The sequence below is a fragment of the Aulonocara stuartgranti genome (assembly GCF_965226115.1).
Source record: "Aulonocara stuartgranti genome assembly, chromosome: 13".
In the NCBI taxonomy this organism is placed as follows: domain Eukaryota; kingdom Metazoa; phylum Chordata; class Actinopteri; order Cichliformes; family Cichlidae; genus Aulonocara; species Aulonocara stuartgranti.
The window spans coordinates 6,584,371-6,609,801 of NC_138949.1; the positions used below are offsets into that span (position 1 = coordinate 6,584,371).

Here is a 25,431-nt window from a genome sequence, read left to right on the forward strand (position 1 = left end):
ACACATAGATTTATTTTTCTCCATTAGAGCATTAGATTGCACACCTGCAGGCCTGAACTAAAAGTCAGGTGACAACCAACTCAATAATAATACCAGCGATTCATGGCTGGACCCACTTGGCTGAGGTCCACCGCCTCATCTAGAATCCAAAACACAGTGGTTATTATCCTGAGGGCTTGTTGATTGTGGGGTAGTCTTATCACTTTGTTTCTGCTTAGAGTCAAAATTGGTCCAGAAAGACAACTGCACCTCAAAGAAAGCGTGTGTCAAGAAACTGGAAGTATTCCAGCAGTGGCTGCTTTCCACAGTCAGCTGAGGAAGAAACCCTTTGCTGCATGATCCTTAGGTCATTTAGCCAGACAATAGTTCTCAAGAATCAACCAACCAAGGCAACCGACCTCTCTAGGATTAGATTTAGAACTTGAGTTATCTTACCCATCCATTTCTTATCCATTTGAGGTCCGAGTAATCATTGACCCAACCATAACCCCATAACCCAGACACTAGGCAGTCAGAATAAGTCAATTTTTAAAAACTAGATTTTTTTTCCCCAAGTCATGAAAATCAGGGAACAAGGAAGAGAAGACCATTTAACCAAAACCAAACTTTTGGTTGGTGTCTTTTTATTCTTTTTAATCTTCTTGGAACAGCAAATGAAAAAAAAAACCTTTAAGAGAAAACTTATGATACTGAAAAGGACTTCATTTCAAAAGTGACTGCCACACACATACTGAACATACTAAAACCACCTGCATTACATTATAGTCCATTGAAAGTTTTAAATGACTTTAAAGTTTGATTCTTGTGTGAAGATGTGCTGCACCTCTCAATTGTTTATAAAAAATATTTTGTGGCTTTTATCCCCATATAATAGCTTGCAAGGCAGTGGCATACACTATTAAAGTAGAAAATATAGTTAGACAGACTTTATTTCACAGGACAAATCCATCTATCCAGCGTTTCTTGTTTGTTTTTTACAAAGTGAGTTCCCCCTTCTCTTCTTAGTCTGTGCTCACCTGTCAGCTTTGACAGAAACATCTGTATTTGCAACCAGTTCTCATTTCCACAGGTCAAATGTTCCTGTTTTGTCAGAGCCACTGTCTCTCAGGGATACACACAACCTCCCCTGTAGGCTGCTGGAATAGCTCCAGTTTCCTGACCTGCTTTTGAACTTTGTCCTCCTTAAGAAAAGCCTCTTTAACTATGCCACAGAAGCCAACAACACATAAAATATAAAAATGAAGAAAGAAAAAGCATCTGTCCGAGAGCTGTGAGAAATCTGTTGCCTTATTCCTGCTTCTTATTTTCAAGTCAAGCCAAAGTGACCCTCATGTCACTGGGAAATGAACCACTGCTCACAGTGGGCAGCCAGCCACTGTTAACATGTTACTGCCTCCTCCACTGGCAGTTACAGCCTCTCAATGTACATTTTCAGCCGTGAGCCTTCCCGTGAGCTGTCCATGGTGCTGAAACACAAACTGTGTTTTTCATTCCTCTGGGAACTTCCATTACAGATCCAGAAAAGTTGATGTTGTTATGAAACACCAACTCAAAATGATTTGTTTGTGTTTGTGAGGGGGAAGTGTCTAATGCCATCGTAGAGGTGGGAGAATTCCTGGCAAATAAAGGAGATTGTTGTGGTTGACTGGATTTGAAATGGAGCCTCCTTTAGGGCTGGTGCAAAGCTGTTGAACAAGTTAAGTTAGGACGATACATACAGCTGAATTCCCTCAGTAAGGTTCAACAATTGTTCTGATAGGTTTTAGAAAAAGCATGGATGTTTTTCAGTGTGTACTGTCTCAAGACAGACTGAAATAATAACACAGGGAGGAGATTTGACTCCATCTAAGGTCACTCTGTTCCCACAAACCAACACACGGCTAAATTTGTGTGTTATTTAGGATTGTCACAAAATGAGATTTTCACTGTGCAGTGTTTAAGGTGATCGTTGACTCGGTCTAAAGTTTACTAAAATGAAGAGTGTAAAAGTTCAAAGGGCGACCGTGGCTCAGGGGGTTGGGAATCGCATCTGTAACTGGAAGGTCGCCGGTTCGATCCCTGGGCTCTCTGTCCTGGTCGTTGTGTCCTTGGGCAAGACACTTTACCCTACTTGCCTACTGGTGTTGGCCAGAGGGGCCGATGGCGCGATATGGCAGCCTCGCTTCTGTCAGTCTGCCCAGGGCAGCTGTGGCTACAACTGTAGCTGCCTCCACCAGTGTGTGAGAGTGAATGAATAGTGGAATTGTAAAGCGCTTTGGGTGCCTGGAAAAGCGCTATATAAATCCAATCCATTATTATTATTAAAAGTTTGAGAGTTGCTTCACACGGTTTAGAATCAAAACACAAGAATCACAGCTTTTATGGTGTTTTCACGAGAAACAGGGAGCATGGGAGCTAGCATGTCTAACTAAGCTCGTCCCCCTTTCAGCACAACTTAAATAGTTCTGATTGGACCTCGTCTTCTCGGCCAGAAAGAAAAGGTCACTGAGAAAAACTGTGATAAAAATCACTGGTCAACAAAATTAATACAAAATCTGTACAATAAGTACAATGACATCTTTTTTAGGATGTTAGATGTTTTGCTTTAAATACTTTAATTGTTAATTGTCATAGTTTTCTTCATTGGTAGGAGGCATTTAGGAACCTCCAAAAGACAAACTGTGTTTGTCATGTTGGTCTAAGATGAAATCACCCAGAATATAAATGCCACAAATTTGGAACCAGCGGTCAGTTGTACCTAATCTGAGCTCACCACAGTGAGATTACCCCTCTTGACAGAGAAAGAGTGAGACAGCAAAGGTATCAAATACAAACGATACAAACTGGCAAACAAGTGTTTGTGTTTTTGATTGAATTGCTCCTTGGCTCCACTTCTTTTTCAGCTTTTCATTCGTCTTTATTCTCACCCTCTCCTCCACCTTTCCTTCCATCATCCTTTGCCTCATACTAATGTAGAGAAGCAGAGAGACGCTGTTAGATACGACTGTTGAACGCGTGACCCGTCAGGGCCAAAGATGTTCCCACAGCGTTCAAATGTAAAGCAAAGGAATCTTGACCAAGCACATCGATGTTTGGCGCTGGTGCAGAGATTGGCCTCACATTTCATTATTACAGAAGACAGCAAGGTGTCTATTATTCAGACTGGATGGTCCTGGGAGGCACCTTTTTATTGTGATTTTTAAAAGGTTTTGATAATGTGTGCTGGCTTCTGTGTACAAATATACAGTATCAGCATCAATATTCAATATATTGTGCTATACTATACTGTAATATAGTACTATAGTGGGATCCCCCATTATTTAAAACCTGTTCAGGTGAAAGAAAGTGATTTGCCCAGCATTGGAAAGAAAAACTCTTAGTCTTTCTTTAAGTACAGGTGTGGACAGAGAGCATGTACGGTCCACACAGAGATGTTTCAGCTGAAGGTTTGCCGTTCTTATCTAGAAAAAAATTTATTTTGCGTCCACAAGCTCCGCTGTATGCTCTTGTAGCAAACTTGTTGTTTTCCTTTTCATTGTTTTCCTTCCTCTCTTCAGTCCCTGTGGGGGACGTGTGGAGCTTGTTCGTGATTTCAAACCTGATCATAAGGGTGAGGTCTGCGGTTTCTGGCTTTCTGACAGAGTTGTTTGTGTTCTCCGGTTCTCACAGGATAGCTCACTCTGGGAGTGACACAGTACAAGACTAAAACCAGCCTTTGTAATTCTTCTGTTTGTTGTCATCCTTTATCCAACATCATCATTTTGCTGTGGTCTGCTGTAATGAATAGACTTTATTGATTTCATAAAGCCGAATGCCAGAACGTGTGTATTCTTTCCTTCCTAGTGTACAAACTATTTGCACATTGCTTTGACAATATGGATTTACTCACCTTCCAGTGGAAAACACACATTAAAAAGCATGCGCACTCACTCATATACACATTCTCTACACTCCCTAAAATAGAAGCCTTCTGTGCAGAGGATTACATTCAGTGTTTTATAGATATTTTTCTTTGAGTCAATGCTCTCAAAGGATTGCTGCACTGTTGGTGAGTCTTTAAGCCGTTGAGTGAAACAGGACTTCAGCACAAGAATTTTCCCAGATAAATATATGATATCTCCGAACAATAAGAGCTCGAAATAGGAACAAAGTGCTTTTGTTAGTATTAAAAATTAAGAGATGACAGAAAACTGTTTCATAAAAGATGGAGTGAGCTTTCTCTGGTTTACTCCTAAATTGGCAGTACGCTTGATGCATTTAAGCAATAAAGGACTGAATGCAGAGCTGCAGTTAGAGCTGCCAAGTGAGACACCTAAGAAGTTCCTGTATGACAGTCTGTATATGAAGTCTAACAGTTGTTCATCGTTAATTTCAGAAGATGTGGTCAGATGTGTTGAAGGCACACTGGACTGCCCCATATCGAGCCTGCTAACTTTTTCTGTGCCCAAACGTCTGCTGCATCGGCTGCTGTGTATGTTTTTTGTTCATTGTGCTGCACTTTGGTCAGAGGGGCCGATGGCGCGATATGGCAGCCTCGCTTCTGTCAGTCTGCCCCAGGCCAGCTGTGGCTACAACCGTAGCTGCCTCCACCAGTGTGTGAATGTGAGAGTGAATGAATAGTGGAATTGTAAAGCTCTTTGATGCAATCCATTATTATTATTATTATTATTATTATTATTATTACTGCTGTGTGTCTTGATGTTTCAGTACTCCACATCAGAGTTAAAAAAAATACTCACTTTTCGTTCTTGTCATTTCGATTTTGTTATGGAAAATGACCACATAAGCATACAAGTGCTGACTGCAAATAAACTACTGGCTTGGTGTTTTGTCATAACAGATGCATAGTTGCGTGCAATTTTGTGTTTTTCCATCCATATGGCAGGATTTGTCTTTGCCAATGGGGCACTTGCAGGTGCTTTAGTTTACTGACTGACCCTCAACAAGGTCCAGCTCGTTCTCCAGCCTGCTGTCTCCCTGGAGCGTCAATTAGCGCCGTCAAATCTGCCGCTGTGGCTCATTTACAGACACACTTTCCTTTGACATCTGGTTTCTGACACACTGGTTTTTAGCACTAGTGCTGTCCACGAGCAGAGCGACTGCTGACAAGAAGCACATTAACCCAGAAAAACCACATCTTTGTAAACCTAACCAAGTAGTTTTGAATCTAACCAAGAATGTTTCAGCACCTAAACCAAACAGAGTAGTGATTTAAATTGAAAGTAAAAAATACTGAGCTATCCCTCAGCCTCCTAGCACATACACGCATTTATCAAATCCTACTCTTATATCGGCAGCTCCCATTAAGAAAGAAATCAACCTGGAGCAAATAGTTGAAATATACAATAATTGTCAATAATGTTCAGTATACGATATCATGATGGTCCTGGTGACTTTATTATTATTACTACCTAAAAATAGTTTTAATATAGACTATTCTAAAAGTAAGATGGCCTTGCAGTCACATTGAGCCCAGTCTAATGGTCGAGGTTGAACAAGTACACAAGTACTGCTGATACTACTACTGCTCAAAGAGTATTTGTAATGTTGCTAAAACTTTTAAAAGACCGCAGACTCACGGCATCAGTTTAGTTTGCTGACTGTTGCTAATGTAAGCACGGCCAGCACCAGCAGTCTGTTTCCCTGCAGATTATTGTGCACACCTGTGCACAATGTATTCATGCATTATGAAAATAAATATGCATTTAACCAATATTTCTGATGCTAACCAGTGGGAGCAGCAGTGTTTACTCTTCTAGTAGACAGCAACAGAAAGGAGGAAGCAGTTTAGGTACACACTAATAATGATCTTCCTCTTAACTTACTGTAGATGTGAAGAGGTGATGGAAGTCAAAGAGATTAATTTGGTCAATCGTGATGATGTATTGTAACGAAGCTGGATGTTTTTTGTTACAATAACTTACATGATTTATGCAAGACACCCTGACTTGTGTAGCACGCCAGGACCACTTCCCATAATTATTTGACCTAACTAATCTGATGAGTGCATCAAGTTCTTAAATAACTGGAATTTGCATCTTACACGATATAAGATATTAAATTTACATTTAGAGGGGTGGCTGAGGCCATTAAATTACACTCATTAAATTACAAGTATCCTTTAATGCCATGCATCAAATTGTTTCCTAATGCTGTTCCAAAAATCCAGCAACGCAGATTATAGTAATTTGCATACTTGCACTGTGACAGGGTCACACACACACTAAAAAGTTTGCTTTTGCATTTGTGGTTAGAATTCAGCTTTTCTTTGAGATGTGAAAGGAGAATTATTTTTGGAGGTCACTATAGACATGCTGCTGCCTCTGCTTTTATTCTTTCCTTTCATTCTGCTTTTTGGTTCATTACCGGAGATGTAAGACACAGTTTGTATCTGTCTGAAAAGGCCTTGTCTGGGAACTGTCATCTCTCCTTTACATGGTGATGGAACTCTGGTGAACTTAATAAGGTGTAGGACTCATTGATGCTTTAGAAAAAACTGCTTTTAATTCACTCAATTTCAGTTTAAACTCAGTTTTATTTATTTACAGTAGCCTAAATTCACAACAACACAATCCTATCATATTATAGAGAAAAGCCCTACATTTAGACGATCCCCTATGAGCAGCACTTGGCGACAGTGGGAAGGAAGAACTCCCTCTTAAGAGGAAAAAGCCTCTGGCAGAAGCAGGCTCAGGCATATGCAGCCATCTGCTGAGACTAGTCAGGGGTACGCTGGGAAACAGAAAAGAAACTTCACTTTGTAAGTGGACGTGTGCAGTGACCTGAAAGTTCACGTTAAGCTCAAAACACCAGACTCGTGCTGTACCTGCCTTTTTCTAAGCCTCCCTTCTGTTTGCTATTCTGTTTGTGCCTCTTTTTGTCACATTATTTGATTCATCTGCCGAAAGGGCATCGGGGAATGACAGTGTGTCCTGTGCGCTCAGCCAGCCTTCTCTGTGCAAATAAAGGTTTAAGTTTGTGCTGCAAACTTTTTTCCATGGCAGCAGCAGTCTGCAGACGATGGCATGAAAACCCAGCATGCGCTAAAGCAGTTTCCACTGAGCAGAATAATGTACCATCTGTTGAAACACTGTCACCCCACAGCTTTGTTTGGCTCCCAGCAAACATTTTGACATTGAACTGTTGTTGATAGGAAGCACTGCGCCGTGTTGAAAATGAAAATTGAGACAGCATCTGTACTTGGCTGTTTCCTTCGCCAACCAAAAGACTGCATTTCAGGGATCCAGAGCTGCTGTGATCTTTTTTATCATACACATATAATATCATGTAAAAAACTTGATTTTGATTCCTGCTTGAAATCTTGAAGGTCACGTGTTTATTCTGAATCAATTCATTATGCCCCTCTAGATCAACAGATTCCCTGTAACACGTAAGTCCACAGTCTGGACACGGTTCCACTTCGACCTGACGAATGAAAGCTATAAACCGACATCAAGAACATTTACTTCAGTATGCAGAGGTTCAACCAGCATTCATATTAGACAGATGTATTTTAACTAGGCTGTATAATGGATTATTGACTTCTTACTCCTTTTTTTCCAACATCAATATGAACTTGGTCATACTCATATTTCGCTCAGCTGTTGAGTTTCTGACTAAACAAGCAGCAGGGGTAATGTGTATTTTGGTTTCAGCGATCCACTTAAGTTTTGTTTGTTTGTGTTTCAAATCAAACGAGCCTTCTGCTCGACCACCTCTGATTTTCATAAAAATTATATGGTAGAAAATGTGAACATTTATAAGGATTACTGTGAAATTTTAGCTTCATGTATCAAATACTTTTCAAGGCAGATTTTTTTGAAAAATGCCCAGCTGAGCCATCTTCAGGCCTTTTTGTTGCACGTTGAAATCTGAGGCAATGTTTTGATCTCAAAGTCTATTAAATACAAAAGCCTGAAATTTTCACTGATTTTTCTTATCAAAATAAATCAGACTCTGTCATTTGGGACAGATAAAGAACATCAAAAAAATATCAGAGTATTGATGGATTAAAATGTGAAAGAAAAAACATCCAGCACTCCTGAAAAGCCTCATATGTGAGCACACATTCATTAAAAACATGCAGATTGTATTTTGTTGGCATATTTTTCATTTTTGCCACCATCAACTATCCAATAAGGCAAAATGAGACTGTAAGTACCAGAGAAGTTGGTTAGCAGCCTCTGAAGATTTGCATACTGATTCATTAAAAAAACAAAAAGATGTTGTAAAATATGCTTGAACAGCCATTATTCTGCACAGGCAGACTGCCCAAGTAAAGTCTGTGTGTGGGAGACAATGCCTTGGTCTGTGACTGGCTGAAAACACGTTCTGAGTGAACCCAGTAGGTGTGTGTTGTATCACATGTAGTGACTGAGAAACTCACTAATCAAACGATGGGTAAACACATTTATCGTGCAGAAATGCCGACTGATTGAATGTTTGACAATGAATTGTGCCAAGGACATAGTCCATGGCAAAATTTACTGTAGGGCTGTAACTGGTTTGCTATCACATAAGGTTAGGTTTAATACAGTTTTCTATAGTGATTTCTAACCTTGCTATTTGTAGCTCTGTTCCAGCTGATGTGATAAATATTCATTAGAAAGTTACAGTTTGGTGAAATTCTTCTGATATGGAGCATTGCATAGATTTTCTTTGGGAGCTGTTTCTCACGCAGAAATAATAATCTAGGAGACGTGACCTTTCTTGAGGACACAAATGAAGCGGTTTTGTGTTTTCTCCACGGCATTTGCATGATACTTAAGAAAACAGCAAGAAGCTTGTAAAAAAACAATGAGAATGCACTTTGAAAGTGTCTGAAAATGACTGATTGTGACTTGTAAAGCCCCCTGTGAACACTTAAAAACCTAAAGATAGACATTTTGTGGTGGAAAATCTGGTTAGTAAAGGCAGGCTAAAGCTAAACGTGTGTTCTAAAAGAAAATCAAATCTTGGTCTTCAAAGTGTTATTGTTAGAAGAAAAAACACTGGGCTTGCTGTAAATCCAGCTGCAGATTCTAAATATGTTTGCATGAAGTTCAATCCAGCGCTCTCTAATAATGTGTTAAACTGTACTGAGCTTTGAAGTGCTGCATTCAAAACCAGGAGATCCTTAGCAGTCAAACTGGGACTTAACTGCTAAGCCATATTAACGATCGTACTCCAGGAACTATCTGGGAACGACGAACACACCGAGCCTGCCTTGCTCTCTCTCCTTTTCTTTTCATCTGTGTTTTCACAAAGCAGAGGAGCCGAGTCTTTGAAAAATGACCTGAGAGAGAAAGGCAGACAGCAGCAAAAGAGGAACAAGGGGGAAGGGTTTTAGCGTCGCACAGGCAAACTCAAGGGGCCACAGTATTAATGGGGAAAGGGCTTCAAAGCTGTTGGTGATGCACAGGGGCCCCAAGCAGGAGATGAGGTGTTAGGGTGCGGGGTGGAAAAAGATGGAAAGAAGAGAAATGAAAGGGAAGGAAGAGGAAGGGAAGCGAGAAGACGCTTTTCTCTTTTCTGTCAGAGTGAGGTCAGCCACTAACTAAATGTTCAGCTTATCCTCTTCCTCTCATGCTGTGGAATCTTAGGTCTAGGCGTGCTTACTGGAAGAAGAATAAGGTACACTTATTATCTTTGACACTACTGTATAACTAAATGTCATATTCCATGTTTTCTGCTTCTGTTGCTATGCTGGAACACAACAAAGATTGCCAGCCCATTAAAACTTTTGTTCTTGCTGCTCTGAAATCTTTGAGTGGATCACTGGAAGTTTGCATTAGACAGCAGATAACAGATGGACGTGGCCGCCCTGACTGAACAAGCTTATAATAGTCTTTTCACTCACTGTGTGTCTACACAGCACTCAGCATTTAATCATTAGTTATTATTAATCTCTGGCCCTCTTCCACAGCGTTTCTTTTGTCCTGTCTTTCTCCCATCTTCCCCAACAAATCGTGGCAGACAGCTGCCCCTTCCTGAGCCTGGTTCTGGCCAAGGGAGTTTTTCCTTCCCACTGTGGCTGAGTGCTTGCCTGTAAGAGGTCATCTGGGGCTTTCTCTGTATTATTGTAGGGTCTCTACCTTACAGTATAAAGCATCTTGAGGTGACTGTTGTTGTGATTTGGGCTATATAAATAAAATAAAATAAAATTAGTGTTTTAGGTGCTGTGTTGTTGTTGTTGTTGTTTTTTTGGAGCAGAGGATAAAGTGCTAAGATACAGTCCCGATCAAAAGTTTAAGACCACTTGAAAAATGGCAAAAAAATCATATTTTGCATGGTCACCATTTTTTCCTCTTATTTCAAATTAAGAGGTGTTTCCAGTCCCTTTGCAAAAGGTGTATCAAATCAAGACCTAGTGATTCAGTCTGCTTTTACAAACATTTGGGAAAGGAAGGGTTGTTGTAAAGAGCTCACTGAATTTGAGTGTGGTGCTGTAATACGATGCCATTGATACAAGTCAGTTGAGGTTATATTATATATATACGTAGTGATATGTATGAAGTGATAAAGCTACATGAAAATGAATGCTGTCTTTGTTAGATGTCATGCCTTGTGTATACTCTTTGTTTGCTTGATTGAGATTTGTAATTTATTGAACTGCTCAGGTTGCTACTTGTTTGAACTTGCAAATCCACTGAAGCTTAATTAAAATGGGCTTTTAGTTTGAAGTGGTTAACTCATTTCAGTAGTGAATTCAATACAAAGCTTCATCACCTTTTATTATTGTGCACACGTGCAGCAGGACTTATCTTTCTATGTATTAAACACAAAAAACACATATAGAAACACACACACCTGTTTATTTCTGTTAAAGAAGAGTGCCTCATACAGTGCATGCTGGGACATCTGTTACTATGCTAGTTATGCAAGGTTAATTTAATGGGTTGAATGAACCCTGAGATCTGAGCAGAAAAATCAGTTTTGTGATAAACTGACTTTAATATTACAACATTTACATGCACAACATTTGAGAACTGTGCTAAAATCTTATCCAACATTTTATGGTGTCATCAGTAGCAGCTTACAGTTTGTTCAGTTCATTCAGTTTCAGAACTCCAGTCACTGAGCTCAATATGTGTTTTGCCTGAGGAGGACATTCTTTAATTAGGCTGTCAGTAGCAGATTGACAGCCCCTCCACCCCTCAACTAAAACATCAATATTAACTGTTAACACAAATTTAATAGGCTATCAGTTTTACTTGTGCTGATTCACCTCCATCCATCAGGTGAGTAGTGACCAGTATGGGCTTAGTACCAGGGACAGGTACAAAGAATTTTCCCCTCTGTGGAACTCCATGGAAAATCTCTAAGTGTGAAACCGTCACTGGTGATGACCCCACCAACCCTAACCCTAAATTTAAGCAAGTAGGAAATATAATTTAGTTTTTATGCAATTGTTCTCCCAACTCCTAGTAATTAAGGAACAAAGAAAATAATAATTTATAATAAGTAGGTTCCCCTCTTCTCCAGATGTTAGGATTATGGTTACTACCTATGATGACCTCAGAAGGTTAAAACAAGGTAGAAATATTCACTTTATTCAGAATTATTCTATATGAAATACCTTAGTGAACATGAACTTTTCAGAGTATTTTTTATTTGTCTACTGCCCATATGCTCTCAGCTATTCTTTGCACAGTGCCAAGTCTCCTCCTGCTTAGAAGTTTGCAAAGAGCTGTAAATCCTCTCTATATTGTGCTATATATACACTTGGCTTCCCGTGGCTTTAAAAGCTAGAACTCTGTGTGATGTCTGGCTGCAGTAATGCAGTGCTGCTTACTGATTTGGTTTTGTTCTGTTGCTTTCTCATGAGCGACTGGCTGGAGGCTGTTTGGGTGAGCGATGAGGAGCGCTGTCTCAATGAACGGCTTCAGGGTGGCCAGGGGTGGAAAATGGAATGTCACGCAGACACATATGCATCCATACACAAAGACAAGATACAGATGTTTCATACTTGAACACAAAAACTCAGTGGTCCTTGCACAGTCCAACCTCTCCCCCACCACACACACACACACACACACACACATCGCCAGTCTTTTATCTCTCTCTCCTCGTCTCATTTCTTGTTGCACTGCTTCGGGCTGTGTGCAAATTCATTCACTGTGAAAATGGAAGGCAGCTCCGCGCTGCACACTTTCATTTAGTCTCATTCAGTTAGCCACAGACTCTCTGCATGCTGCTCTCACCCACATTTCAGTTGAAATTAAAGATGTCTAATCGCTTATGCAAACTGACACAAAAGTAATTAATTTCAGAGTCAACACCACACGCCCAGTCTCCAACTTTCTGGGGCCTTTGACGTCTCCTCAGGGTGGATGTCGCCTGTAGGCTCCGACACTGTGTCTGATTTCCTATTGCAGAACAAGTATTGTGATTAGCAAGCAAAGCGATTGTGCAGATAAAAAAATGTGGTCTTCTATGGGGTCAGAGTCGTTACAACTACATTAAATGGACTTTTAACATTGGAGCATTGCTCCTGCTGTTTTTAAATAACTCTCAAATAGTTACATTTCACACATTCTGTGATAATGGTCGCATGCAGGAAGTCATCACTAAATCCCATTCCCTTCTCTTTTTTTTGCAGATGCGTAGTACTCGAGGTGTATCCATTTGGCCTGTGGGATTTGTGGGTGGCAGAGCATATGAGCGCCCCCTGGTGTCTGGGGGTAAAGTTGTGGGCTGGTACACTGGCTGGAGGCCAGACCGACCTTTTGCCACCGACATGGCAGGTAAGAGGCAATCTGTACATCAGCTAAAGCGCAAGGATTACTTGGTCGGACATAAATATAACGAGCTTCTACCATCCATGTCCCCACATCCAGAGAGATATATGGATCCGGATTAGTGTTTTATATTTTTTTAAAGAAAAGTAGCTAAAGGTTTAGATCCATTTAATGAATTTGGCATGAATAAGTTGGTTTAAGGTCAAATGGTCCAAAGGGAGGACGCAGACAGCTCAAGTTCCAAAATCTAAAAGATGAATTGTTAAACTGAATGTGTCCTATGTGGACAGTCAGCTGACATGGCAAAGAGTTCAAGTATACATTTCACAATAAAAATCTAACACATTTTACTATATTAACCAAATGTCTGTGGCTCCCTTATTACTAGCAAAATGTCTGGCCATTAAAGCAAGATGCTGTACTTAACTATAGAAAGAAATCAAGGATATCTTTTGAGCTACACAGATATGCAGACAGGTTCATACGTCTTCTCTGTCAGTGACTTCTTTATAGGGGGGGGGGGGGGGTTTAAAAGAAAAACTATAAGTTATATAATTAAAAAAAAATGTTATTCTCATGTTCAAACTTTAAAGTTGTTGGGATCAGTTTTTTCCCAGATATTTGTTGTTTAGATTTGCGTTTCTTATGGGCATTTTCTAGTTTTTGTGTTGCCGAGAACAGTATCAGCATTCTTGTTTATTAAACTCTTAGTAAAACCAGTGTTCCTGTGGCTGTGCGGTGTATGGGACACATGGAAGTTCCTTGTCACGCAATAGAAAACATTCATACTGAGCATAATTATTCCAAAATTTATACAAAGCATCTAAACATTCATAGTGACATTTTGTGAGGTGGCTTAACATTTATAACATTGCTCCTTTGGTATATTACATTAAGTTCATGTGACTTAGCCTAAGCACCGTAGTGCCCCCTCAAGATAACAGGTATAACCCACTTCTCTTGTGCTGACTTCACTTAATTTTCTTAAGGCAATAATGTGGCATACATATTACATATATGTGGTTTATTCAGTAAGGTTGCTTGTAGCCAGCCAGTATGTTTGTCATTAATTTATCCAGATTTATACAGTTTTATTACTGACTCACTATTACTCGAACCACAGATTTATTTGCTGCCAGCGAGTAGAACTTGTACGACTTTTTCCAAATGACCTGTCGCAACTAATCGGTGTCTATGTCAGGCAATGAGTAACAAGAAATTGCAGTGTAGAAAAGCTAAATCATGTTTGCAGCCAGTCTGACTCAGCATTACCTTTACAGTGTGACCAATGGAGCTATGAGAAGTAGATTGTGCAAGTGTCTCATTCTGTCTGTATCTTAGTCATAGTTTTAAAAGAGATCTGCACCAGGCGTGATCATCAAGCGCTTTAAAATCAAATCAGCTGGTTAAATGTATCATTACAGTTGATAGATACTGTATCAGTCACTGTGAGGCTTTAGAATTCAGGTCACGTGTCATCCATCTGTTGGTTTAACTCTTACCACTCGTTGCCAAATTGTGGATTACACAGCAGAGTTATTTGAATAGGAAATTGGCCATTACATGTGGGGCTATGAAACTGTAAAACAGGTTTGCAGAAATGCCACTGCACTCACTCTGAATCTGTGGGTGTGCTGAGTCAGATAATAGAGGTGACTATGCAACTTTGGTTGCTTTTTTAACTTCTTTCTGGAAGCTTCAAAAGGTTTTATTGACGAGTTCATTGATTACAAAACAGTTAAAGCCAGTTGGAGTGTTTCGGCCTGCTGGCTTTCATCAAAGCAGGAAACCAAACAGAAAACATTACTCCGTGTTCCTTGTGTCCTGAATTTACCTGCTTAGATCAGACAGCTTTTCTGTTGAGCTTCTGTTTTTTCATGGATTAATTTGCCATAAAATGAGATCCGATCCTTCCAATTTAATGTTCTGATTGTAAGACCTCCACATAGGACCTGCTGTGCTACTTTGACTGATTGTTTGTTCCGGAGAAATCACCACATGGGGTTGTAGAGCGCTGTAAAACAGTGCTGAACAGCAACAGACTGGGAGGAATTTGAATTTAAAGAAGCCAGAGGGGTGAAAAAAAAAGTCGGAGGCGCCAGGAAACTGGGCAGCTGATGTTTTTTAAATAAAGCAGATTCTAGAAACACTCCTCAGATGACAGCTGCTGGTTACCTACCTGTGCCGGCACACCTATCAGTCAAAGCAGCAGCTGCTGCCATCTACACATTACACCTACAGAATGGAAACCCATGCCCTGAAGCTCCCAGTGCTCAGTTTTTGTGCTGATGTTAATGCCAGAGGAGGTTTGAAACTGCAGTTACTCAGTCAGCAGAGCACTGGTGACTTTTACACACTGTGCACCTCAATAGTTGGCATCCCCACTTTCCCCACTTCATGGCTGAATTTCTCTGGTTCCTGAGCACTTACAGCTGATCATGGAATATCTGGGAAGAAAGCAATTTCACAAGCTCACTTGTTGCAATCATGGCACACAACACTCGAATACAGCGAGCTCTTTACAACAACTCATCCTTTCCAAAATGTTTGTAAAAACAGACTGCGTGAATAGGTGCTCGATTTTATGCACCTGTGGCATAAATAAATGAAAAGAATAAACCTGTGGAATTCAAAGATTAAGACGTGTGGCCCTTTTGGGACCCTTATTTTTGTCTATGTAGTGTATAAATAAATAGATGTCTGAATTCATTCATTGCACAAACCAGTTTAGTGATTGACTATGTTATGCAGGACTACCTTACTATGACTTCTATTATATTTTTCCAAAGAATAAATAGCAGCCTGAGTGCCCAATCTAACTGCTGAGCTCATTTTGGAGGAATTCAACACTTACAAGGACAAAAGGATAAGAGTGTAATAATAATAATAATTATTATTAGTAGTAGTAGTAGTAGTAGAGGTAGTAATAGTAGTAGATACAGGACATTTATGCCAGAAAATGTTTTAATGGCAGACTGCACTAATATGTGCTTGAATTTATACACTGTGGCAATGGAACTGAAAACCCTTGAATCCAAAGGTTAAAAGGTGTTGCCCAGTGTGTCCCATGTACAGCCAGCATAAAAGTATCCAAATGTACATCTATTGTACATTTGGATATTTTAACATCTGTGGGGACTGACTTGCTATTGGCCTCAAATGGCCATTGTAGAAAAGATGTTTTTGGCCCTTGCTTTGGTTTTATTGATTTAACACTTAAGGTGTCCGCTTTAAACAAAGACTAAAGCCACTGTGTCTGACCCCAAACTGGTCGTTTTCATTTGATCTTAAGAGAATTATCAGACTTCTTGGCTTGTCTGCAGATTTTTTAGTGTCTTTTAGCTGGTTGAAGTCTACTGACTTAGTTCATTCTCATCATTCTGCTTGACTTGCAGCAGGCAGTTGCTGTCAGAGGTGAAAAAGTCCTATTAATAACTGCAACACCTGCCAGAAATAAACATCAAGTAAACATTTACATACTGAAGCTAGTGGAGCATTTCTCTCATGAGTCTCTTGAAACCAAAACAAAGCTAAAAGGAAGCTGATTTTTGGACCTATACTGTCAGGTGGACACATACATGACCCCATACAGGATGTTTCAATAAGTAACTGTTTGCTAAAGTTTTCCGTTTGAATGTTTTGCCTTGTTTACAATATTTACAGCCGGCTCCACTGCCCCCTAGTTGCAGCTCTAATGGAGGTTTGAACAAACAGTCTTATTTAAGGCGGAGTATGGAAAGCTCAATGTTCAAGTGTCACGTGATCATATTGTAATTGGATAGTTCAAAAAATGGGAAACAAAAAATAGAGAATGGGAATAAGGCATCTAATTGATTTAATGAGAATATTAGCTATACTAGCCTAACAAGCAGCACTGATGTTAGCTGTATTAGTACACTTGGTTCAAAAGTAATGTTCTTCAAAGATAATGTTCACTCTGCAGTAATAATCCACAGCTGCATGGCTGCCGGATACTTTCTGGATTGGCTTTAATTCTCAGACGGAAGCTACTTCCATGTTTTTCTGTTATTAATATATGAAATCAGCGTTAAATCCTAAACTGTAGCCAGATTTTTGGTTTTAGGGATTTCAGATTGTTATAATTGGAGCAGACAGTTACTGGCAATGACAGGTGTCCTGTTTATGTCATCAGGTTTATTGGTTTCATTGATCACTTCATGCTGTTGATGCAACACACATTAACCTTGTTTTGTCAACTTTGTGTTGGCAACAGAAAGAAAGCCTTTAAATCGTGACCAAACTTTAGCACAGAGTGAACCGATGTTACTCCACAACTTTGACGGCATGAATGAAAAAGCGTGTGCGAGGTGTGTGAGTTCTGAAGAGAGCACTTCATTCCAAATTGGTCCTTATATTTATAATCCACTTAATGGAGAGCAAAGCAGACATCCCCATCAATCTGTTTACATCTTCATATCTCCTGTGTAAAAATCCAATCAGACTAGTGATCAGCCTCCGAGCTCCATTTGACCCGAGAGCAAATAATTCATCACACTGACCAAATAATACCACCCTGCCAGTCCCCAGTCATTATCCCACTTCACCCGCACATACACTGTATTTAGACCCTCTGCGCAAGATGCTGTTTGTTAAATGTTTAGAGAAAGTGACACAATAGCAGGCTATAGCGATTGCAGGCTTGTATCGTTCCAAACCCCAATGAGGACACACTCAGCACACGTGCGCAGGTCGGCCCCTGGGATTGGTTTTAATTAAATCACGATAACAGGAGCGGGCCAAGATCTCATCCCTCCATTCTCCCTCAAACCATCACCTAATCACACACAGCACATACACTGACACACACACACTGTAATTATCAGCCCTACTTTTACACCGCACTATATAATTACGCTGTCAATTTGCAATGCTAAGATTTACTGCCGAGCCCTGAACACAAAGCATTTTTTTTGCTTTAAATTCTGTAAGGACAACAATGGCTGAGCCGGGAGAGCGACCCAAACTTTGTTCACTCTTAAATTATTATTCATGGGATTTACAATAGGGTGTCTGCAGAGTGCTGAGTGAGTGCCAATGCGTGTCCTAATAGTATTGTGTTATACAGTGCTGTATTGTTAGCAGACCACTAAAGCTTCCCATCTACTGCTCGGTCTCATTTAGCCAGACACAATGGATCCTGGACAATGATGGTGTGGAGTACTATTCACCTCAGCATGTGTATGTGTGAATATGCACATGTGCCCACAGACACACAGATACAATTACATCATGTGTCTATTGGGGGAAAAACACAGGCAAACACACACCTGCAGGCACTTGAATTGATACAAGTAGACAGGCGTTGATGTTCCATGACACGCACATATTCATGCATGCAATTTTCCTAAAGTGCATCACAGCTGCAGAACAGAGCAAATGCGTTCATACGGGCTCACAGAGCAAATACAGAAACACAAGCACGCACAGACATGGCAACACAAAGACAGTCTCTCTGTTGTTGAAGTGATGCTTACGCTTTGGGGTGCTTCCTGAGATCGGGACATGAAAATGTTTAACCCCCTAATAACCCCAGTGGACCCGAGTAAGAAGCTGAACTCAACAGACAATAAAATTTGTGGCACACGAGGAAAATATAGTGTAACAGACTGAAAGTGCTTGGGGACACATATACATATCAATTTGGACAGGTTCAAATTTAATGTAAAAGTAAAATCCATTTTAATTTGGCCGTATGGCTCTGCTAATGTGGCGCCCGGGAGCAAGTCTGACAAGTAACACAATTTGTGTAATTTTGCCACTGTATACCACCATAGTGCATTTTAAATCCAACAGTCAGGACCGAAGTGCACACTTTCAGATTTAAATAGCCAGCGATAAAGGTGTCAGAACCAGAGAATCAGGCCATCCTAATAAATATAGCACTGCTGATAACTTACGTATGATTGCGTACGCTGTAATTCAGTTCAGCTCAAAAATGGAGAAGGAAATGAACAAATCCTCTGGCTCAGTTTGCTAATCTGTGGGGGGTTCTGGTTTTTTTTTATTGTTTTTTAAAATGTTGTCCTGGAATCCAGATTTACTTGCTCCTAAATTATGCATAAGTATAAACACAAGTAAAGGTAGTCTGAGTTTGTCTATTAAAAGTTCAGGAAAAAACACATGAGTACTTTTTGATAAAAAAGAAAGAGAATTTCTATGTGAAAATTATTACCCAGCTTTCAGCTGCCTTTCAGCCAAGCAAACGCACATGAAAATAATCATACTTCAAAGCAAAGATGCAATAATTAGTCACACTTGCTTATGAGTAGGATGTAATGTGCTAAAGTTGTCTTGAGAAGTTTGGACTTACAGTACAGAACACAGTTTCCTGAACTCAACACCTGGCGTTGGATTGCCTTTGTTTCTCACTTCTTTCTGTCTGATTTTGTCTGCTTTTCATTGTCAGGTGCTTGTAATTCCAGTTGCCACTTGTCAGTCACATGGTGTGGTGGAACTTGACACCTTTCTCCTTGGATGTTCTGTTGTTCTTGTCATTATTTAAAACAAATTTAAAAAAACAAACTTATCTCTCTGCTACACACACCACAAACTGTTTACTTGAGATCTGAAGCAGATCTAAGAGGAACACTGTTGTGGTATATGAAAGGGCGACGGAGGTTCCAGAAGAAGGTCATTCGTTTTTAGCTTATGATGTCAGTGTCACAGTACTTTGTTCTTATGTCTGTTTTTACCCTGGATAAACTCTTTTGCACTTCCTGTCAACGTCTTAACTGGAACTAAATCAAAGAGCAATGGGCGGGGCCGAAGAGATGAATAAAGTGAGAAATCAAAACTGAAAACTGGCTATATAGCATAACAGTGTGATCACACAGTTCCCTCAGGCTATCAAAGCCTCACATTACACCATGCTAATATTAATCAATAAAGTCCATAAGGCTGTGCCAGACATTGCTCTCGTTTTCATTTTATGTTCTATTCACATTTCAACTTGCTTTCTATTTCCTCATTTTACTTAGTTATGTGTGTGCTCTCTGCTGTACTGTTACTTACTGGGTCACAATAACCTAGTAACCATAGTAAGCTAACGGCTAAATCCATGCCTGTAGGTGAGAAAAGTTAATTACATACCTAAAGACTCAGACTGGCAGCAAGCTATAAAGCTAAGGATACAAAAAGAAGGTTTAAACCACAGCTAAAATCACAGAAAGATGCTACACAGTTCAGACAGACAGCTCGAAAGTCATAGTAAGACAGCTAAAATGAAGCCGTTTGGGGTTGGTTGGTGTGTACAGATTTTAGTTTTAATTCTAAGAACCTTATCTTTTAAGATAGGCTTAAAAAAGATGCAGTCCCTACTTAATTCCCTGTGTTTGATAAGTATACATATATAACCTCCACATGATGCGCTCCTTTGTCCTCTTAATGTTTCTGCATCATGCTGTTAGCACAAAATCAATGCTTCATTTCTCAAGAAGGATTTTATTGTGAAGCATATTTTGTAAAAGTGCTCTGGAACATTATGACAGTACACATTTCCTCCTATCATGTCTCAGTTGGGTCATCCATGGACAGAACGTCCGCTCATTCAACTGAACACTCATTCTCCCCTCTCACCGTCAAAGACTGCAATCTGCTCCAGATATCAGAAGGATTTTAAATGTGTTTTGCCTCATCATGCAATATTTCTACTAGTGTTATTATAAAGGTCAGCCCAGCTATAACCATAGCATGTACAGCTAAACTTATAGCTAGTGATGAAGAACAGCATATAATATAATACTGTTAGTAAAGGAAACTGTCTAGCTTTGATACTAGATGGTGAGACTGACAACATATCCAAAGGCACCCTGTCATGGTCCTGGGTTTTTGAACCCCTGAATTTAATGTTTTTAGACATTGAATTCTTGCTATTAACAATTTATATCAATAATTATTAATACTTTTTTGTGTGGTCGTGTTGTTTGGACTTGCCTCCTTTATTATTAAATGTTAAAACATTTGAGGTTACTAGGTCACTACTAGCAGAATAATCTGTTGGTTGTTTAGTCAGAGGGATCTGTCCCAGACTCTGTGAAGTAAAATGGGCCTCATTCACTAATATTTGTGTAGAACAGGGTCTTAATTCGAGCAAAAGAGGAATCGACGTGGAGACTCAGAGTTCATGACACATGTGCACTGGCAAATTTTGTTTCTACCACTGTATGTTGGTAAATCTACACAGAGCCACACCCTCATTTCTCTATGTAAGCCAACACATTTGCCTTTGTTTGCATTCAGTTCAACTCGGTTTTATTGATACAGCGCCAAATCACAACGACAGTCACCTGAAGGCGCTTTATATTATAAAGTAGACCCAACAATATTACATGCAGACAACAACCTAACAATTATATGACCCCTATGAGAAAGCACTTCGGTGACAGTGGGAAGGAAAAACTCCCTTTTAACAGGAAGAAACCTCCAACAGAACCAGCCTCAGGGAGGGGCGGGAAGACAGGACAAAAGACATGCTGTGGAAGAGAGACAGAGATTATTAACAAATATGATCCAATGCAGAGAGGTCTGTTAACACATAGTGAGTGAGAATGCATGGAGTAAGTGGTAAAGTTTGAGAGAGCTAAGGCAATAATAATTTTACTGCTGAAGAAATTCAAGCCATTTCCAAGGTGGAAGTCGGAGAAGGCACACTTTTCAAAAGTGTTTCCTCAGGAGTAACAACAGTAGAGAAAAATGATGCGTGGGCTCCAATAAGCCATGTGGTTACTGTTGTATCCCCCCGCAGCACTGACTCCGGCTCAGGTAAAAAGGAAATGATTCGACATTAAAGTTGAGGCAATAAGAGAATAATGGACCGGAAGAAAAAGGAATCAAATGGAAGACATGGACCACTTTATCTGTCAGCCGAAGCTGTGAGACATGGCAATTATTTGGAAAACATCTCTAAGAGGGATATTACCCAAATATTCAATCACTACAAATTTTGTTCAAGAAAAAAAAACATGCATTCTATTTACACAGCGCCAACAATGGTGATCTCAAGGCCTTTCAAAGTGGTCTGCATACCCACGCCCTGCATACCCGAATGGCCAGGTTATCCACAACCGGCTGGTTCAGCTGGATGCAGTGAATGACAGCAACAAGCATAAGACTTGGTAACACAAAGGACAAGCCACTATCATTATCAAAAGGAAAACAATAACAATAACTGGCCACAAAACAAAAGTCTAGGACAGGGTACCAGGTAGCTCTCACAAGCTTTGGGAGTCCGCTCGCCTAATTTCTGATTGGAGTCAGCTGGCTAAGGTAGTATTTAAGGCCTTTTTCTCACAAGTATTGAGACAGGTTGCAGCTTTAGTCGCTAGGCAAAAATTAGGCTTTTGTCTGAACCTCTAACCAGGGTCTAAAAACTGTCTGTCTATTTTAACATACTTATCTTCAGCATGTGGCTTTTATTCCTGCTGTGAAGCACTTTGTAACTCTGTGTTTTGAAAAGTACTATACAAATAAAGTTTTTATTATTAGTATTCATTATATCTGTAGTCACCTAAAATGTTATGAAATATGTTACCACAAACAAAACCAAGTGTTTAGATTTAAGAACTTAAATATCCCAAAAGACTGAGCAACGAGCCATCTGCTCCTGCCTCCAAACACTTTCCTACTGTGCTGCTATTTAAAATGAATAAGCTGTGGGTCCCTCCTGTCCACAGCACTGAATATGTGGCAGTTGGAATGACAGATTATTTAAACGTTGGTGAAATGGAAATTTTTACACTTTATGCATTGAATGAAATCAGTAGATGGAGCTTTGATGTGCACACGAGTGCAGCGCGTTGCTCCATTAGTGTTTGGCAGTGTTTGTATTGCCAGTATTGCCTCTTCGTGGGACTCAGAAATAGATTGTCATAAGAGTATTAGCCTGATGATACTATTTAATACTTTGGGACTGGCACGGCTGAGAAACCTTGGCCTGACCTGCTGTTTCTCTCTGAAATGTCCCTGTAGTGAGGAAAGAGCTGGTGGAGAAAACTTGAATCCATTGGATCCCCAAAAAATATTTTTTCCTTTTAAATGAAATCATTGCTGTGGTCATGCTCTAATGCTCCTTTTTGAACAAGAAGTCCCAAATACAAAGGTGCAAGTGAAGCTGAATTAGGAATTAATTATTTTTGCAATTTTCTATAAAAAGACAATTTTTAAGAAAAGTTCAAACAAAGAGTGATTGTGTATCAGTTAGATAAGATAAGATAAGATAAGATAGAACTTTATTAATCCCTCGGGTGGGTTCCTCTGGGAAATTCGACTTCCAAAAAAAGCACAGCAACGACCAAAGTTACAGTTACAGAACTGTTATATATATATATACACACACACACACATATATAAATACAGAGACAAATATAAATAAAATATACAAAGGGGATAAATAGAATAAATAGGAATAAAAAATAAAAATACAAGTGAATTGCACATTTCAAGTATTGAGTCTATTGCACTGTTGACTATTTACAAAAAGTATTGCACAAGGTATTGTACAGTGAGGTGCAGAGGCACTACAGCTTAGTTGTTCCCCCCTCCTTTGTCCTCCTGTTTCCCCTCCCTCTCCCCTCCAGAGAGGAGTTAAACAGTCTGATGGCGTGTGGGACAAAGGACACACAAGTTTGACACACAAGGGAAACAATGTGTTATTTTTTGTATGTAGTGTGGTTTGACTATGATGAATAGATGTAATAAATGAATGCACAGGAGACTCACAGATGTACCCTCCTTCACTGTTTCCAGAATAAGTTTGTATGTAACCACAATAAATCAAACAGCAAATGTTTTTTTTCTTGTTTACTTTTTCTTGTTTATGAGCTTTCTTGCTAGCTCCCCTGTCCGCTGCGTGCTGATGCATTCTTTGTCTTCTGCTTTTTAGGCTCATCAGGTGGCTGAGTATGTAATTTTGTTGTTAAAGGTGCCCTGTGGAGCTTTATTGTAAAGAATGAATGCTTGTTTACTCACCAGGCTGCATTTTGTGTGTCCTTAAAAGGTCGGGTGATCAGCTGACAGAATCAGTGAGACCTTTTCTTCAACATGATTGGGAAACCCAGTTTTTACATTTTAAACTTTTTTGTTTACCCACTTGTGTTCTTCATCATCACAGGATCAAGCAAAACATAACAAATGTTCAAATACAGCTGGGTACCTGAGACAAGTCAACATTAAAAGAAATATCGATCCTAGTGGCACCGAGTGCTACAGTGTGAGTCCAGTTGTACAAAAGTTTTATGAAACTGTTTGACCAGCGAGTGATGTTCAGCACTGCTACTAGAATTCTGCCTTAAGAGCTCCTGAGAAGTCAGAAAGTACAACCCCAACAGGGGAGTTGTACTAATTTAGACTCTTGATCCTTCAGTAAAAACAAATGTAATGTCTTTAAAAGCTTACGCTGAGCAAAACAATGTCTATACATGCAAAAGAAAACAGTTCTAACTTGCTTTATATGCAGGGCCCAAATAATGATGAACTACAGTCAACATTTTTCTCTCTCCAAACACGCTTATATACCCTTTGCTGATGGGCTTTACTTGCAATAGATACACAGTCATATAGGTCAGCTGGAGTGGGTCAGGTATAAAGTGGGACAAAGTTAGCACAGAGTCTGGACAACCTCCTCTTGGGCAAAAATGGCTCAGATAAGCTGTGACGTCCAGTGGCTGGCAGCAGGTTTAGGAGACGCCTATCATGTAATAGCTCTAATAGCTTATCTACTCCACCTGAGCGCCATTTATCTCTGTGATTAGCCTGCAGTATTGCACATGGAGCAGTAATGAGCCTGACACCAACATAACCTAATAACTGTGGAGGTGTTGCAGCACTTTCCTGTGTGTGCCTTTGTGTAGCTAATTTGAAAAAGGGAATTTGCCTGTGGCTTTAGAGTGATAAGTCTTCTGAGTGTTAAAGATGAGTTTTGTTTTACTTCAGTCTTTTTTTTAATTAGAAAATGTTACATTTCAGTTTTTCTGCTAAAATCTTCTTTTTCATTTGTGTGTTCCACAGAGGCACCAACTTGATAAAAAGGGGTCGCCATTAAGTGGACCCAGTCGTTAACCCTAACCTCCGATGGTTTCTCAATTAACTAGTGGATGTCCAAAGGTTGAACATCATAAAAAGAAAAGACTGTCAAATTTAAAAAAAATAGCTGCTTTCAGTATTTCAATTCAGTTTTATTTATATAGCACCAAATCACAATTACAGTCGCCTCAAGGTGCTTTATATTGTAAGCTAAAGACCCTACAGTAATACAGAGAGAAACCCTTTGGGCAAGCATTTGGCGATAGTGGGAAGGGAAAACGCCTTTTTAACAGGAAGGAACCTCCAGCTGAGCCAGGCTGAGGGAGAGGCAGCTATCTGGGAGATGGATGTGGGTGAGGGAGGCAGGAAAAGGGACTAATGAAAACTAATGATTAAATGCAAAGTTGTGTGTAAACACATAGTTATATATATCCCAGTAAGCACAAGTAAAGCAGCAGTCCGAGAGCAAAGTGCTCTATTGTGGTGATAATGCACTATGAGGTTATTAAGACAAGATGGGGCCTTGATTATTGAAGACCTTGTATGTGAGAAGGATTTTAAACTTGATTCTGGATTTATCAGGGATCCAATAAAAATAAGGCAATATGGGAGAAATATGCTCTCTTTATACTATATACTATATAAGTCCTGTATGGACACATTTATCTAACTGTGTACATCAGTGTGGATGTGC

At 39.8% G+C, this 25,431-nt stretch overlaps 1 protein-coding gene across 1 annotated transcript in view; it reads left to right on the forward strand.

The window, feature by feature from the left end:
* b3gat2 (beta-1,3-glucuronyltransferase 2 (glucuronosyltransferase S)) overlaps positions 1 to 25,431 on the forward strand; it is a 58,671-nt gene that overhangs the window by 14,753 nt on the left and 18,487 nt on the right. Inside the window, exon 2 of the mRNA XM_082556958.1 lies at positions 12,560 to 12,704. Within this exon, the coding sequence (XP_082413084.1) occupies positions 12,560 to 12,704 (145 nt within the window). The remainder of the gene's footprint in view (positions 1 to 12,559; positions 12,705 to 25,431) is intronic.